The 17,589-nt window shown below is 48.9% G+C and overlaps 1 protein-coding gene and 1 pseudogene across 1 annotated transcript; one reads left to right on the top strand and one right to left on the bottom strand.

Moving 5' to 3' along the window:
- The first annotated feature begins 1,920 nt into the window (after nt 1–1,920).
- On the top strand, nt 1,921–4,375 carry LOC124667324 (annotated as a pseudogene).
- A 1,316-nt stretch (nt 4,376–5,691) lies between these two features.
- Nucleotides 5,692–16,733, bottom strand: LOC124668277 (UDP-glycosyltransferase 87A2-like; the record flags this gene model as incomplete). The annotated part of the gene is made up of 3 exons (XM_047205447.1): nt 5,692–6,632; nt 7,437–7,937; nt 16,709–16,733. Coding segments are annotated over 3 exons (1,467 nt in total), but the record flags the coding sequence as incomplete, so codon positions are not given.
- Nucleotides 16,734–17,589: the final 856 nt, after the last annotated feature.

The following is a 17,589-nucleotide window of genomic DNA, read 5'->3' as shown; positions in this document are numbered from 1 at the left end:
AGATTTTGCATGACTATGGGATGTACCACTGACAATCTCTAGAATTAATTTCAATTTTTTTTAATAACTTATAAAAATATATTTCAGTTTTTTTTTAGAATGGAGAGAGCACTAGAGCTCGGGAGCCAAAAGCACTTTTCGCATTCGAAGGTTGAGTGAGTTCCATATTTACATAGTATATTGCTTCTTTGTGACACTTTTTACTAGGTTTAAAACTCTAAATGTACTTTTCTCTGAATTATAAGAGCTATAAGTCTCCAAATTACCATCACTAAGAATTAGGAGGGATTTAAATTTTGTAACAAGTTCAACTAGTATGCATTTGACCGTTAGAGGATTTTACTTTATGCGTGTTTACGCTGATTTTTAACCAATTTAGTGGTACTGGAGGTTTGACCGTGTATCGTGGTCAATAAATCTAGATTCTAAAATATATTGCGGATACACAAAAACCAAATGTCAATCCACAACATGGCAGAGATGTATCTAGAGTGAAAACAGCCCGGTGTTGTTCGAAAAAATGACAACTTTTAATTGACATTTAGGGGGAAATCATACACTAATACAAATATAAAAGAGTTTTGACCGAGTGCCATGCGCACCCTATAGAATAATCTAGATATGCCCTGATCCTATGAAGTTGGTTGAAGAAAACACAAGCATGCAAACAGCAAGCTCATTTGATAGTCAATACACATAAATTAAAGGTGGCACTAAGTTTTGAACCATCCGATCTTCTAGTAATGGGAGGACATATGTTGTCACCAGAAAGTAGTCTGATCGGGGGAAAAATCGTAACATCTACATCACGGGGGAGCCCGTACGGTCCAATGTGTGACGGGGAAAATGTTAGGTTAGCCCCACATCGAAAGATTAATGTGGGAGAACCCAACTTATGAGGCGAGACAAACCTAACCTATCAGGCTAGTCTTTTGGGTTGAGTTAGGGTTAAGAATTTATTTGGTTGTTGGCTACGTGAAAGTGGTCTGGTAAAAAAAAATCCGACTTCGATACGTGTCGCTTGTGATTGCTTCATACTACACAATCATGACATGTTTTTTTGGGCACATGGAATAAATCTAACACTAAAAACATTGGTATCGAAGGTTCAAAAAAAAAACATTGGTATCGACAACAGAAAGTATTGACGATTTTCAATTCTTTTGCAAATAGTTGAAAATTTTCATATTTTTGAAAAAAAAAAACATGTGGTGGCCTTCGCAACCATTTTCTTCTTTTCGAGAGTACACCTTCGCAACCTAGACCATGTGTTACACGAGTGTTAAAACTATGTGCCAATGTCTCGAGAAACAAAAGAAGCAAAAAAAAAAAATGATATCGCAATGAAGTCGTCAAATCTTTCGTATATATGAGATCTCCCAATAACTCTAGCCACTAAATTCTTACCATGTAAAATGCAACTCCAGTATAGCACGAAACAACTCATCCGACACAATTAGGAATATAAGCAAGAGAAAGGTCGTGCCCTTTCCAGCTAGGAAGCAACCCCAAACGGCTAGTTTCCGGCCCCGTAAAATCTCAGCCGTCCGATCCCCCGCTCCCTACCGTTGATATCCGAAACCCTGCCGACCGTTGGAGCCGCTCCTCCTCCGCTCCGCCTAAAGCCACGCCGCCGACCAGACGCCGCCCGTCGTTATATCCGCCAGAAGCCGCCTCCTCCTCTTCTCCGCTCCAAGATCGCCAGTGCTTAATCCCATCCATCACGCCACCGATTAACCAAGCCAAGAAGGTAGAGAGAGAGAGAGAGAGAGTGACGCAAGAAAGTCGGCAAGAAACGACGTAGAGCACGCCGGAGCCGTGGCTGCGCTCGCCGGCGGGGAAGAGGGGTCGCGGGTTGCGCGTCTCCAGTCGTTCTTCTCCACCGTGCTATCGGGGATCTTTGGCCAGGGCGAGGAGGAGATGGCCACGCGCAACCAGAACGTCGCTGCCGCTCCGCAGCCGCAGCAGAACAGGGGTGAGCACACGGATCTTGTTCTTTGGCGCGTGGTTCTTTTGCCGGGGCTGGGTTCTCGATCGGTTCTTGCTTCGCGGGAAAGATAGATGCGTTCTTGGTTTTTGTTCCTTCGGCTAAAAGATGAAATCCTGTACGATGGGATTGGGTTTTGGTGGCGTGCTCGGCTTGAATCTTGCTTGGTTCTTCGTTTGTTCCGGCCGGTTTCTTGAATCTTGTATGATTTCGCTTCGAGTTTCCCAGCTTATCTTTCCGATTTCTCTTCTATTGGTCTGCAGCTTCCGAATAGAAGAAGATTTGATTTGGGTTTTCTCCCCAGTTTCTGAAGAAAGCGTAGGTTCTTTCCCAGTTTCTGTTCGATTCATTGCTCAAGAATCTACCTTCGATCTTGGTCTGAAGCTTCAGAGTAGAACTTATGAAGGAAGATTTCGTTTTGGTGTTGATATGGCTTTTCTCGTTCTTGGTCTGCAGCTTCCGACGACGGAATCGAATTTCTCATACTCCATAACACTAATATTTTTTCTCGTTTCCGCGCTGCAGCGCTAGGTGGTGGTGTCCCCGCTCCGGGAAAGCAGAAGGCCGCCATGGCTGGCAGGCCCGAGACCAACAAGCCCCGGCGGGGCGTCCTGCGCGACATCGGCAACTTCGGCAACGTCCGCGTGCCCGAAGGGTAAGCAGGAAACGGACCCGTACCAGTATGATTTCCCCTTATTGCTATCAAATTTTCCACTCACCCGTTCTTGGAAACAAACAGGAAGCCGCAGCTCCAGGAGCCGGTGAATGCTCACCGCCCCGTGACGAGGAACTTCGGTGCTCAACTCATTAAGAAAGCGCAGGAGAAAGCCAAGGTAGTGTTCCTGCTCCGTTCCTCCTCTGTACTGAAGCGCTAATTTGGTCTCGTGCTAAACAATCGTCGCTTTGCTGCTGCAGAATCCGGCGAGGCTGCCCAGAGTCAAGCTCGCGCCTCCTCCCGCTGAGCACGTCATCGAGATCAGCTCCGACTCCGACGTGAGCAAGTCGACGGAGGGCAGCGTCAGCTCCGTCCGCAAGCAATCGAGGAAGAAGGTGATCACCACCTTTACTTCTGTGCTTTCAGCACGCTCCAAGGTGCGTCTTCTGTCCCTCAAAACACTACTCTGTTCGAGCACCATGAACCTGTGCAATTAGTCTGATTGGGGTGCCATTGCAACTGCCAGTACGCGGCTCGGGAAGTGATCCAGGACATCGACAAGCTCGACGGCGATAATCAGCTCGCCGTCGTCGACTACATTGAAGATATCTACACGTTTTACAAAGTTGCCGAGGTAATCTTGTGATCTGCTCGTGTCAGTGTCTGCAAACATTGCGATGCTCAGTGTCTGCGACAAGGTGGTGATCTTTCCTTTCTTGTTGCAGAATGAGTGCCGCCCCTGCGACTACATCGAATCCCAGGTGGAGATCAACTCCAAGATGCGAGGCATCCTCGCTGACTGGATCATCGAAGTGCATCAAAAGTTCGATCTCATGCCGGAGTCCCTGTACCTTACCATGTACATCATCGACCGGTACCTCTCGATGCAGCCTGTGCTTCGGAGGGAGCTGCAGCTGGTAGGCGTCTCGGCCCTGCTGATCGCGTGCAAGTACGAGGAGATCTGGGCTCCTGAGGTACTGACTAGACTGGAGAACTTGGATTAAATTGCACTTTCAAATGTCCATCATGTTCTGATTATATTGTTGTACACTTAATCTGCAGGTGAACGATTTCATCTTGATATCAGACAGTGCCTACACCCGGGAGCAGATACTGAGGATGGAGAAGGCTATTCTGAACAGGCTTCAATGGAACCTGACCGTTCCTACACCATATGTCTTCCTTGTGCGCTTTGCAAAGGCGGCGTCCTCCTCTGATTCGAAGAATGATAAGGAGGTAAAGACTGAACACACCAAATAAATTCAGATGTATTTGCAACTGAAAATGAGTTTGTGTGCTGAAGAAGTTTCTCTGGCTGCAGCTGGAGAACATGGTGTTCTTCTTTGCTGAGCTAGCGCTTATGCAGTACTCGATGGTGCTGTCCAAGCCCTCCATGGTTGCTGCTGCTGCTGTGTACACAGCCAGGCTCACGCTCAAGAAGACACCTCTGTGGACAGACACGCTCAAGCACCATACTGGATTCACTGAATCACAGCTACTGTAAGCATGCACACCTACTGACTGTACTGAATTCTCTTTTTTGCTTAAATGTATTAAGTTCAGAGGTACCGACAAGCCTTTTCTGTGATGATTTCAGGGACTGTGCAAAGATCCTTGTAACCTCGCACTCGACTGCCCCTGAGAGCAAGTTGAAGGTGGTCTATAAAAAGTACTCTAGCGAGAAGCTGGGAGGGGTTGCCCTGCGCCCACCTGCAACTGAAATCTGCAAATAAAGAGGATTTCTGGGAATCGTTTTGCTTTGCCTGTCTGACATTGGATTTGTTGGTTATTTCTTGCTTTTAGAGTGCAAGGAGTGTTTGAAAAACTTTGAGACAGTTGTTATGCTGTTTGGTCACAAGTCAGGATATTATCTGACTTTTGACAACTACTATTAGGATTTCGTCTGCAGTTCCTGCCACTTGTGTGATAAAATACACCTTAGATTTGGTGTATATATATGTGTCTTTCTGAATTGTATGGTGACAGTTCTGAATAAGCATGAATGGTGAACTCCCAAGTCTCTGTCCCAAGTTATTCATATTATCTGCATTTCTGTGTGACAGATCAAAATAAGTAATAATCTGTGAAGCGTGCGAACTCCCAAGTTTCTCCTAAAAATATGAACGATATGCAACTGTTCTTGAGAACCAAATTTTTAGCAGGCTTACACTGGAAGTTTGCAGACAAATTCGTTTTGAGCATACAACTGTTATTAATAATTTGAAACCTTTGCACACTGGTTCTTTCGTTTGTAGAATAGACCAGCTTATTAGCTGAAGTTTCCAGAATCGAATTTTCAGTCTGAATATTGCACTAACAATCTGACAAAGCAAGCTCGCTACTTTACCCCACATTTCTGTGTGACAGATCAAAATAAGCATTAATCTGGGAAGCGTGCGGTTCTAAACAACTCCCAAGTTTCTCCTAAAAATACGAATGATATGCCTTGAGAACAAAATATTTAGCAGGAGTGGAAATTCTTCATAATAACCAGCTTATGACGTCTGAATTTTCTCCTGAGAATAGAACGGTGTTCTGAATGAAGTATACAGGTTAAACAAATTCGTTTTGAGAATACAACTGTTAATTCATAATTTGAACCTTTGCACACTGTTTGTTCTTTACGGTTTAAATTAGCTGTTCATAGAATAGACCAGCTTATTAGCTGATGGTTCCAGATTCGGCTTTTCAGTCTTAGCTTGAATATCCTTACAATCAGAATATTGCACTAACAGTCTGACGAAGCAAGTTCACAGATGAAAAAAAGATGAGTCTTAGCTTGAACGATGTATTGGAGGTTTGCAGATAATTATTTTCCTCCCAGTTCCTTTATAATATCAATCGGCTTAGCTTAGCTTACAATGGCACAGATTAGCTTATAAATGCCACTAGCAGTTCTCCAATAAACCAGCTCAATACTTCGCAAAATCCTCATTAAGAGCACTGGAAGACACATCAAAACTAATCGCACAATAATTTATTTATTCATGAAAATGCTACATTTAAATCGATGATAACCAATGTCAATCAAATGGATACGTGATACACTTCAAGCATTAGTTTCAGAACATTGCTGATCGAGTTCCGTACATTGCGATGAGCATACCATTTCCATCAATGAGCTGAGATTGTTGTATGAAGATCCACCCTTTTGAACTGCTCTAACAGAAACCTCTTTCCACTCAAGGGCACGTCTTCTTATTGCATCTGTGTCAGCTTCATCACTGGCCATCAGCTTCTTAATAGCCTTTGCAATCTCCTCGCTCTTGATCAGACGATCCTTATCAGTCCAATCCCGCAGCTCCAGCCCAGTCTTCCATTCTTCAACAATTAGACAGCTGTCAATTGGTTGATCAAAGAACAGTGGTAGGGTGAGCATAGGTACACCAGCGAAGACAGCTTCAAGCGTCGAGTTCATCCCGCAATGTGTCAGGAAACCACCAACTGAAGGATGGCACAAGACCTTCAACTGGTCGCACCAAGCCAGTACCATGCCCCTATTGGTGTCGCCGACAAGTTTTCGCACCCCAGCAGGCTGTTCACGAAGAATCCATAAGAACCTAACCTTGCTTGCTGCAAGTCCCAGCGCGATCTCGTCAAGCTGAGAGGCTGACACCGAGAGAAAGCTTCCAAGGGAGACATATAGCACCGAGTTCACAGGTTGAGATTCCAACCAGGTGAAGCAGTCTCCAGGACTGGTAAGCTCTCCATTGGACTTGGAATGCTGGTCTTCAAGAGTCATGTAGGGAACGCAGGGTCCAATAGGGAGAACTGGACAGGGGAGTGCTGATCTTAGGGAGTCGATGACACTGGCCTCAAGCTCGTACAAAGTGGTGAATAGGAGGCATTGTGCGTTCCTAATGCTAGAAACAGCTGTGAGGACATGCTTTACTGTTCTCTCGTTGTGAATTAAGGGCTTGAGATCAGATAATGTTATGGAGGTTGAATCCAGGCCCGGTATACATTGATGGAGTCTCTGCTCAGATTTCTCTGCAGTAAAACAAAAAGATGAATGAGCAATGTTGCAAGCTGCCATGTAGCTTCAGTGATTGTAAAATTAAAAGCGCCAGTAATGGAAACCATGTGATTGTACTACGAGATATGAATTTTGGTAGTCTTGAATGTTGGAGTAAAACTGGGTGAGAAAAGCTGAACAAAACAATTTGCTATTTCTGCTTAGACCAATTGAGTAGCTAGTTTTGAGGCTTGGTCAGTTTTGGTTATTTGACCTATACAGTCAAAATGAATGTTTATGTCTCTACAACTACAGCCTACAAACAGAAATTAAAACATAAATTTGGTGTATCCTCCCAGTAATAGCATGTGCTACGAATTTGAAAAACAAGTATAGTTGCAGAGTTACATGTTATTAGCAAGTCATTTTTCATGTTTACCAATGTTTTATTGACCACGCTAGTCCATCTTTGCCCCCAGGAGTCTGAAACTCTTTGGAGTGTGCACATAAACAATGTCTCACACTTGAATCAGTAAGAAGTAATTTGTGTATACTGCTGCTGCTTAGCATGTTCTTTGAGAGTTATCATGTATCCATAGTTAATCTGAATATGCACTGATAAATCAGACAGTACCAGATGCAAACCCAACAGGTAGAGTTGTCATATTGTCCATACTGTGTCTGAATATTGTACGAATAAATCAGGTAGTGACAGATCCAAACCCAACACTTGATTGATACAACCACCAAATTGAACAAAATGTTGTGTGTACAATCGGGAGCGAGATCAGCTTATCGGGAATGGTTGGAAGCAGCACGTATTGGAAGAGGAACCTGACCTGCTGTGGCCCCGGCGGCCGGGGCGCGCTCGTCGGCAAGGCACGCTTGGATGCAGTCGAAGTGGTGGTAGGCGTAGAAGAAGGAGGCGGACATGGGGAAGAGCGAGCAGACCGGGACGCCCCTCCGGTTGCCGACGCCGACGACCCACGACACGTAGCTGTCGGCCACGAGCGCGGCGACCGGCGGGCCATCCTCCTGCTCCGCGTCGAGGCGGTCGAGCAGGCGCTCGAAGGGCGCCTCCATCTCGGTGGCGACGGCGTCGAGGAAGCCCGTGTGGTCGGCAGCGCGGCCGTGCTCGGAGGGGATGACGTTGGGGATGGCGCGCAGGCGGATGCCGGCCGGCAGCGGCGCGGCGGCGGAGGAGGAGAGGATGAGGCCGAGCCACTCCTCGGTGACGACGAAGGTGACCTCGGCGCCGCGCGCGGCGAGGAGGCGGCACAGGTTCATCATGGCGTTGACGTGGCCACGGCCGGGGAACGGCACCGCCACAATGTGGCAGCGGCGCCGCTCGTCCGCGGCGGCCATCTTGTTCCGCTGAGTGCTGTGCGAGTGTGTGACTGTGTGTGTGCGGGGTTGTGGCTGTCGTTGAAATGCTGCGGTTGCGCGTCCTCACTCGAACGCACGAGCCAAGCGTGCCGTGTTGCCAATTGCGGCTTTCGTGCTGGCGACTTTGGACGGGACCCATTGATTTCAAGTAAGACAAAAGAAACCAGAGCAACCAGCGTCTCCATCGCATTCGTTTGCATCTAAGGGTGTCTCTAGTGAGTCGATGCCATAATTTTTTTTCATTGATAAACCCAGAATTTACATTAATAAAAAAATACATAAAAGGTTAGAACTTAAAAATGGCCAGCAAGGCCTGCTAAAACGTAGCTATGAGCTACTGCTCGTCGTCGCTGACGAGGTCGATAAACTCCGGCGTCCGTTATGGAAGCTGGTACATCGACGGTGGAGGGGGAATGGGAGCCTGCGGCGACTGCGTCCATGCCGTCGGCGGCGCAGAAGGTTGTGGTGAAGGTGGCCACGGATCCCAAGCCGTTGAAGGAGGAGGAGTCGGCGCACGGTCATTGGAACGTGTCGGTGTAGCTGGAGGAGTCGCCCGCCTCCCCTTCGTGAGCGCCGACTCGCGAAGCTGGATGGCGAGGCCATCCCACATAGCGAGCTCGTTGGGATCCTACGCGGCCCACCGTCGTCGTGGTCAGTGTCTCCATCTTAGACATGGCCATCCGACGAGGTCTCGCACCCGGCCTCAGCGGTGTCGTCGACTGACGTGGGCACTACCCTTCGGGCAACCCACATTACCCTATCCTGTATTGACTAATTGGAGGCCCATGAAGACACCTGAAGGCGAGATGGGCCACTAGGACGGCACACCAGAAGGTTCCTTGACGGGCAAGACAAGGAAGCAATCGAACAAGGAAGGATTGGATCTAAAACTACGTAAACCTAGTCGTACTCGGTAAGACCTCTTGAGACCTAGCCTCCTATATAAAGGCCAGGAGAGGGGCTGCCGAGGGACACAATCAATCTTAGCAATCTTAGCCAGACAAAAGCTTAGAGCTAGGTCACCTTAGCAACAGCCATCTCGACGAGATCTCAGCCGAACTATTCGGCACCCCATTGTAACCCATTATCATCATAATCAAGAACGGACGGGCAGGACGTAAGGGTTTTACCTCATCTAGGGCCCCGAACCTGGGTAAATCGCTCTCTCCGCTTGTCTGTGAACCGATGTCTCATGTCAGCTTGCAGGATTCCATCAACCCTAAGCCCCTATCAGAGGGCATTGGCGAGGAGTACCCTCGACAATTGGCGCCGTCTGTAGGAACCCTGTCGGCACAAGATCGGACATCGGCTAAACCCGACATGTCATCGGCAACTTCATCAACACCGTCATCGCCTCGTTTGGGAAGCCCGATTCGTTTCGGTTCCTACGAGTTCACCCCACATAGCGATTCATCTCGCTCGACTTTCTCCGGTCTGCAAGGCAATATGGAGATGGCCTTCGGGAGCGTCCACTACAACGTCAACTCAGAAGGAATTCTTCGGCTGCTGGAATCTCCCATCTCCAGGTCGACGAGTCCAAGCGCATCATCGTCACTCGACCTTTCGGCTGGCCTGACAAGCCCGTCGAGTCCATCCGCACCTTCGGCTCCCCGTTCGGCATCCTCCATGTCAGTCGGATCCGATAATCCCGCGACCTCGGAGTTAACCTCGTACTACTGCATTGCGACACCAGGCACGGACTAGGGTCGAGCGACACGCCGTTCATCTGCAATGCCTACTATTCATCGGGAGAGGACAGCATCGACAGCATCACCCAAGGAGACACCCGAAGAGTGGCGCCCCTCCAAGTTTATGTCGCTAACAGGGGAGACGGAGATCGCACCCCCCGTTCCAGCGGGCGAGCTAGTTTTGAGAACAGCGCCGGCAACAACAACGGCGACCACACCATCGCGAGAGGAGGAGTGGGCAGCAGCCAAGGCAGCCGTGCTTAACGACACACCACTTCCGGCGGGAACCACGGTTGGCACTCTCAATGCTTACCGCTCCATATTGGAGAAAAATCGTGAGCGCCTATCTAAGGAGCAAGCCACCCTCGAGAGACGCCTATCCGCGGCGGACCGATCCGGCGAACGACGAAGGGGCTCGCGAGGAAGTGCCTCTCGAAGTACCCATGGAGGAGGCAAGCATCGATCAAGGATGTCCGGGCTTTCGGAAGATGATGCAAGGGAGATAACGTCAAACCTGACCAAGTCCTTTATGACTACGGACACCGCGGGCATGCCACGGCCAAAAACCGTTGCGGGAGCAACAGCCAACCTTGCGAGCATACCTCATTAACCAGCGTCCCGAAGGATCCATGGCACGAGCTCACCGTGGTGCTTTAGAAAGTCTCGCGATATTAGGAGATAATCTAGTTCCACGGAAGGAGAAGACCACCTTGCGGGCCGGCGGCCCAAAGCACCGCGCAAGAGACGCTCGAGATGAAATTACTCGAGTAGAATCGACAAAGCAAGGCGACGACGCGCCGCCGGAGAGGAATTCGACGGCGATTCTTCGGATGAGACCCGGGAGAACGACGGCGAGCTTAGGGGAGCCGATTGTTTAAGCTACAAAATTCGGGAGGCGATGCCACCTAAGAAGTTCAAACCCACCCCTACCGACGCCGCCAAGTACGATGGGCAGCGAGGAGCCGAGATCCTGGATAGAGGACTATCTACAGACAGTAATTCTGCAAAAAGGGAACCAGATAGCAGCAATGCAGTGCCTACAGCTTTACCTAAAGGACTCAGCGCGAGCCTGGCTCAGAGGTCTGCCAAAGGGTTCCATCAAGTCATGGGACGACCTAGTAGAAGCCTTCGTCGCCAACTTCCAAGCAACCTACAAAAGGCCCGTCGGGATCGAGGAGTTACGGCATTGTCAGCAAAAGCAGAAGGAGTCGATGCGCGCATACATCGGGAGATTCACCAAACTCCTGAACGCTGCGGAAGACGTATCTGTCGACAGAGCAATCGACGCCTTTAGTGATGGCATCCGACGTGAAAGCTATATAGAAGAACTTGGGCGCAAGAAGCCAAAAACCATAACCAAGTTAATGGAAATCGCCAACAGTTGGGCCGATGGCGAAGACAACGTTCGAAAGCCACGACAGCGCAGCGACGATGAAGAGGATGACCAGCCGAAGCATGATTCGGGTGGTCGAAGGGATCGCAACAAGAGAAGGAAGAACCGCAGCTACGATGACAATAACCTGGTGGCCGCAGGCTACTCTGATCGGCAGGATGATCGGTACGATGACAGGCGAGATGATCGACAGGACGGTAATCGGAACAACTCTGGGAACCGTGGCAACTTTAAACCACGACAACAGAGAACTCCCGAACTACCCTACGCCGAGCGGATCAACGCCCCTGCTACCTGCATTCGTATACCGATTCCAAGGATGGTAAAATAAAGTCTAGCCACCTGCTCGAGAGGCTGTCGGCGGTTCATCGATATGCATAAACTCATCCGAGCGAGCGAGGCCGGCAACGGCTCCCACCGCCACCACCACCACCCCCACCACAACATCGGGTCCAGCAAGCTCAACCTCATCAACCCAACGAGGCATTTCCACCACCACGTGGGCGGATGAGTATGATCCACGAGACGGGCGTTTCAAGGAGGGAAATGAAGAAGCTCACCCGAGAAATCAACCTGGCAGAAAGCGTCATGGCGAACATCCCTGAGTATGTCGAGTGGTCGTCTCAGAACATCACGTTCAGCCGAGCGGATCACCCGATGACTATACCAAAACCAGGACATGCCGCCCTAGTGGTCGAAGCACAGATAGGAGGGTTCAAGATGAGCAAAGTCTTCATGGACGGAGGAAGTGGACTCAACCTGATATTCCTTGACACAATTCAAAGTATGGGGATCACTATGAGAATGTTAGAAGAATCAGACACTCGCTTCCATGGAATCCTCCCTACGTCACCAGCGTTCTCTCTTGGCAAAGCGCACCTCAACGTCGTCTTCGGCAAAACCGACAATTTCAGGAAGGAGAAAATCGAGTTTGAGGTAGTGAACTGGGAATCACAGTATCACGCCATACTCGGGAGACCAGCTTATGCCAAGTTCATGGCTGTGCCGCACTATGCATACCTCAAGCTGAAAATGCCTGGGAGCAACGGGACAAACATCACAGTCCATGGAAGCTTCTCACGCTCGGACAATTGTGATCGTGACTTTCAAAGGATTGCTGCAAAGTTTGGGTTACAACGAGAAATTGTCGACCCTCCGCCCAAGCTGACGATACGAGAAATCAAGGAGGAAAAACATGACAGGGAAACCAAGAAGAAGCCAGCCAACCTTGCCCTTGAAGCCTCGGCAGCAGAAGCTCCTGCAACAAAAGCTTCGGCAGAGGACGGCATAGAAGGCACAGGAAACAACAAGACGCTGGCAATCACTGCCCAGACCCCTGGTGAAATCAACAACGCCGCAGCTACCACTAGCATGGCGAAGAAGCCAGAAGATGCTGTCGAAGATGAGAAGAACCCCTTCCTTGATTAAGCACCTCCTTAGCATTTAAATTTTTTCCCTTTACTTTACACAGGGCCTCCCTGTTTCGCCCTCTAGTTTCGTATTTACCCTATTAATGAGCACTTAAGTTTCGATTCCTTGTTGAGCATTGCAGTAATTTAAAGCATCTATGACCGCACCACCGTGAACCTTGCTTACAAGCAACGGTACAACGTAACGCGCGGCAGAAGATCGCGCCCCAAGGGAAAAGCTTCTACGAGTGCTGCAAAGAAAAACAAGGACATTAATCCTTCCCTCTGCTTTAGATGCCTCTACGAGTGCCGTAAAAAGCAAGAGTTTGGAAAACATAAACACAACCCACGTTCGATATTTTACTTATGGAAATATCAATGAACAACGGGCTCATCGGCAGAATCATTGCACCCGAACCATTCGGGAGTGATTGTCGAAACTTACAATCGGTTGAAAGCAAAGTTGCGCATACAACGGGTTTAGCAAAACCTGCAACACGAGCTGATCACTCATAATGATTTGCTGACCAACCAGTATACATGCATATAACGGGCAATTAAGATTTGCTCCTTCAAAAATTTGCCAACGGCACGGTAAAAGTACATATTCATGTATTTACCAACTAACAAGTTTCGGCTTAAAAATCCTAACACTTGGATGGATTAGCCAATGCAATTCATTTTACAAAAATAACTTTACATCCTAACGTCACCCTTGCGGAGTTCCCCTTTCTTCAGGTACATTTGACTCCTCCTCAAGCCTGTCGACAATTATGTTGGCGGGCACTAAAACCTTTGGGTACAGTCCTTCAAAATCACCAGTTGCGTTGGCGATGGATAGCAAACATGCTGAGGGATAACGAGCAAGCACAAGGGCAAGCGTACACTTGGCCCCTGCGAAAACTTGAGCTCGCACCAAATCCCGAACCTTCTTGGCGTTTCCAAACTCGGACATCAAAGTCAAAAGCGTGGGGGGAACTGCATTCAAAGGAAACATTGTCTTCCAAACCACCCTCATAGCTTTATAGCACTTATCAAAGAATTGGTGGACTTGTTGGACCCGATCCTGAAATTTTGCAACAGCCGAAGCCTTCGAGTGATCCCGCCAGAAAATCTCTTCGGATGAGGAAAGCTGGGTTAAAGCATGCACTCGCTCGTGTATCCGCTTGTTCTCTTCCGCACGGTTCAACGCTATGATTGGCAAAAGAATCAGTAAAGAGTCAGACAAGGTGTTGTTAACAAAAGGGCAAAGGAATCAGGAAACTTACAGTTCAAACTCTCAGTAGCTTTATGCAGCTCAGTAAGAGTGTACCGTTCCACGTCGGCTGCAATCTCGCTCTTCTTATTGACAATAGCAGCTAAGGCATAAGTGCTGCGCAGGTCCTTTTCCATCTGCGTAATCCGATCCTTCATACGCTGGATCCGATCACTTTCAGGAAGGGCACCCGAAGAGTCGTCAACAAATGAGGGTACCGGGAAGACCTGCAGGAAACACCGTTGCAAAAGGGTGATGGATATGGTACAGCTAAGCATCCGAAATAACTCCCATCGGGAGAAATACAAGAAGAAATATCATAACAAAAGTGTGCTAACAACATTGCTAGCACGGAGTTTATTACAAGCATAAGTTTTGCGGCAGAATAATGTTTCACATCAGTTCAAGCATAAAGTTTGCTACAAGAATCAAGGGGCTTGGGTCTGAGTCGATAAACTAGGTCCAGTCGACGATTTCCTTGATGAAACCAGTTCAAGGAGCTGGCGGGCACAAGTGAGGGCGGACGCTTTAAAGGCGCTTAAATCAACAAGCTGCCCGTCTTGCTCTTTCGGCAGCTCCTTGGTCATTCCTTCGATGTCACCCTTAAAGCCGTAACCCATCATAAGCTGGAAGGCAAGGACGGCACCATAAGTGCGCGATGTACGCTTGAATACCTCGATAACCTCCTTGGTGTCAACCGCGAAGGCATCGACCAGCTGCCCCAGGGTCTTCTCCTGCTTGATCTTGGGGAAAATCATCGAGTGCATCCGCGCCGAGGCACCCTTCCCCTTTACAAGGAGCTCCCGCGTAAGCCGGTGAGAGGCAAGAATCATCGACATAGCATTTGCTGGAGAGTTGTTTGGAACTCGTCCGGGGCATCAACGGGGATATTCGCCGCTTCGCAGGAAAAAGAAAGAAAAAAGTACATTGGCAAAAGGATCGAATCCATAAGTACATCAATCGACAGAGGTGTATAAAAATTACCAAGCAAGGCCAAAGAAGACTGACGAAGGACTTCATCCTTTTCGGCTGCCCGAGCTTCAGCCACCAGCCTGGATGCTTCCTCCTCCTTCAACTTCTCTTTCAGCTTGCCCAGTTCCACCTTCAGAGAGTCAACCTCTCGGCGAGCCTCAGCAGCTATCTTGACTGCGCCATCCAATTTCAAGGAGGAAGATTTGACTTCCTCTTGTAGCCGAGCCTTGTCAGCTTCCAGAGAAGTGAATTGGGAGGCGAAGGCCTCCAAAGAGGAAATAACGCCTCGCAAGTCCTTAAGAAAGAAGGATATTTTACCAGGAATTGTCAAGCAAAGCACGCTCCAAGAGATTGGCATCACAGTTAGAAAAAGACTTACAGAAGGAGGAGTCGCGGTGGCAGCAGTTGGAGAGACGTCTTTCCCTTTGGAAAGGGAAGAAGCAGTCGATGCTTGAGCCATAGGGGCAGCCTTAGGAGCCGAAGCTTCGGAAGCCACTACGACCGGCGAAGCAACATCAGATTTGGCTTTTTTAGACGGAGGCTCGATAATGCCTTCGTCGCTGCAAAGGTGAAAGGAAGACAATGAAGAGTAAGAAAAATAAAAGGGCAAAGTATAACTTCAGAAAAGAAACTACTTACATGTCGAAGAGATCATCTTCATCGGCAAAACCGCCGGTCGATCTCTTCACGGGTGAAGCCCTGGCCTCCTCGGCAGCTGCATCAACAAAGGTATCATGATCAGCGTCGTCATTACGCATTGATCCATCTGCGACACCAGCGTCATCGGCTGAGGAAGGAAGGTCGGTGTGGGCAACTTCAAAATCTATCGGACCATTATATTTGTCCTCTGGGCCTGTGTGCTCGACAGTGTGAAAATCTACGGGGATTGAGGATCCTCTCCCCTCAGAAGTATCATCCGGCGAATCATGCATATTTTCGAAACTATGGGGATCTGTCAAAGAAAATAACAAGTAAGAACAATGGAAACCATGTCAGCCAAGAAAAAGCAGCATAATGAGGACGTGAAGAAAGAAAAAATACCTTTGATGGTGGATGGTCAGTGTCAAGGGGAGTATAAGAAGAAACCAGCGGAATCGAATCTTCCTGAGTAAAGGAAGTAAGACGACGGACTTCATCAAGCAACTCCTTTTCCGACAGATCGGCAGCGTTAATCCTGGTCTCGTCCTTTGGACCTGAGTACAACCACATCGGGTGAACTCTGGCCATGGCTGGTTGCACTCGACGTTTCAAGAATACCGCTGCCACCTGCGTGCCGATCATAGTTTGGCCATCGGCCTCTTTGATTCGAAGGAATTTGGTAAATAGTTCTTCGGCTGCTACTCTTTCATCGGGTGAAAGGGTATTCTTCCAGGAATTCTTGGGCTTGGCTTCGAAAACATCGGCAAAGCAAGGGAGCTGAGATTCGGGTGACAGGGAGTCCTTGATGTAAAACCATTTCAGCCTCCACCCTTGCACGGACTCTCTCATTGGGAAATTGAAGTAATTGACCTCCGAACGAGCTACAAACCCCACTCCTCCGGTGACAAAGTATCCATTACTGCTGATGTATCTCTTCACATAGAAGATCTTTTTCCACAGCCCGAAATGAGGTTCGATACCCAGAAACGCCTCGCAAAGGGTGATGAACACAACAACGTGGAGGATTGAGTTGGGGGTAAGTTGCCATAGTTGAATTTCGTACGTCCGCAAGAGGTGGAGGAGGAATCCATGAGTAGGAAGCGAAAGGCCTCGGTACAGGAAAGATAAGAACATCACGGTAAAGCCGGCGGGGGATCGGAGCCGAGAAATCGCACCTGGAAGGATCACGTTTCCCTCTTCGGAAGAAATCAATCCTAGGCTTCGGGATCTCTTCTCGTCACGCTTGGTGACGGTTGATGCCACCCAATCTCCGGGCTTGACCTTGAACTCGACGGCCGGCGGCGCCGGAGCTGGGGAGGAGCGCTTGGAGCGCTCCCCTTCGGAAGAGAAGAAGAGGACTTGGCGGCGGCGCCTCCGCCGGTGGAACCGGCGGCGGCGGCCGGATTCTTCTTCTTCACCATTGTGAGATCTCGATGAAGATTGGAAAAGCAGTGGTGGCGGCGCAGCAACAGCAAAGGGAGGAAGAAGGAGAAGAATGAGAAGATGCTACGGAAAACGTGGAGAAGATTAGAGATTTCTCGCCCTTTGGAGGTTTTGAGGAAAAGATAAGTGTTATGTAAGCACGTGGCGCTTGAAGAAAGAGTGGAACCGGCGGCCCATTGTTCCCACGTTGTGCGAAAAACGAGGAGACACCTCGATCGCCACGCGTGCAATGATCAAGCCCTAAAAACTGCCCACGCAGAGCTAGGGTAGGCCCGTCAGGTCACGTCCTGTCAATCAGCCCACAACAATTACACGTCACCAGTGATGTCATAAAAAAAACTAGAAGCATTCGAAGGGGAAATGGAAAGTTATCGGATGAAGGACTTAAGTCTACGCACGGATTGTAAGCATCCGTACCTAGACTCGGGGGCTACTCCCATCGGGAGCGCTGACGCGCACCCGATAAAATGAAGATTCGACAGAATGAGCAGTCGAAGGAAGAAGGTTTGAGGCTGCACTCGGTTACAAGCGCTTGCACCCAGACTCGAGGGCTACTCCCATCGGGAGTGCGGCGTGCACCCGATAGAAGTTTTTTGCACTCCAGGATCATGTCCGAGGACTTGATTCTGTGTAGGGTAACGTTGTTTTGCCATCAGCAGTTAACCAAACAACAGTTGGGCACGTTACTCATTATCCTTTGCATAAAGAAAATATATCGGATGACCTATGAAGACCTGTGGAAAACATTGGCAGAGGAGAATATTCGAGTGGTACAACTTGAGTCTACGCACGGACTGTGAGCATCCG

The sequence above is a fragment of the Lolium rigidum genome, chromosome 6 (genome assembly GCF_022539505.1).
Source record: "Lolium rigidum isolate FL_2022 chromosome 6, APGP_CSIRO_Lrig_0.1, whole genome shotgun sequence".
Lineage (NCBI taxonomy): Eukaryota > Viridiplantae > Streptophyta > Magnoliopsida > Poales > Poaceae > Lolium > Lolium rigidum.
The sequence above is the reverse complement of the archived record's forward strand: the minus strand, read 5'-3'. Positions and strand labels throughout refer to the sequence as shown.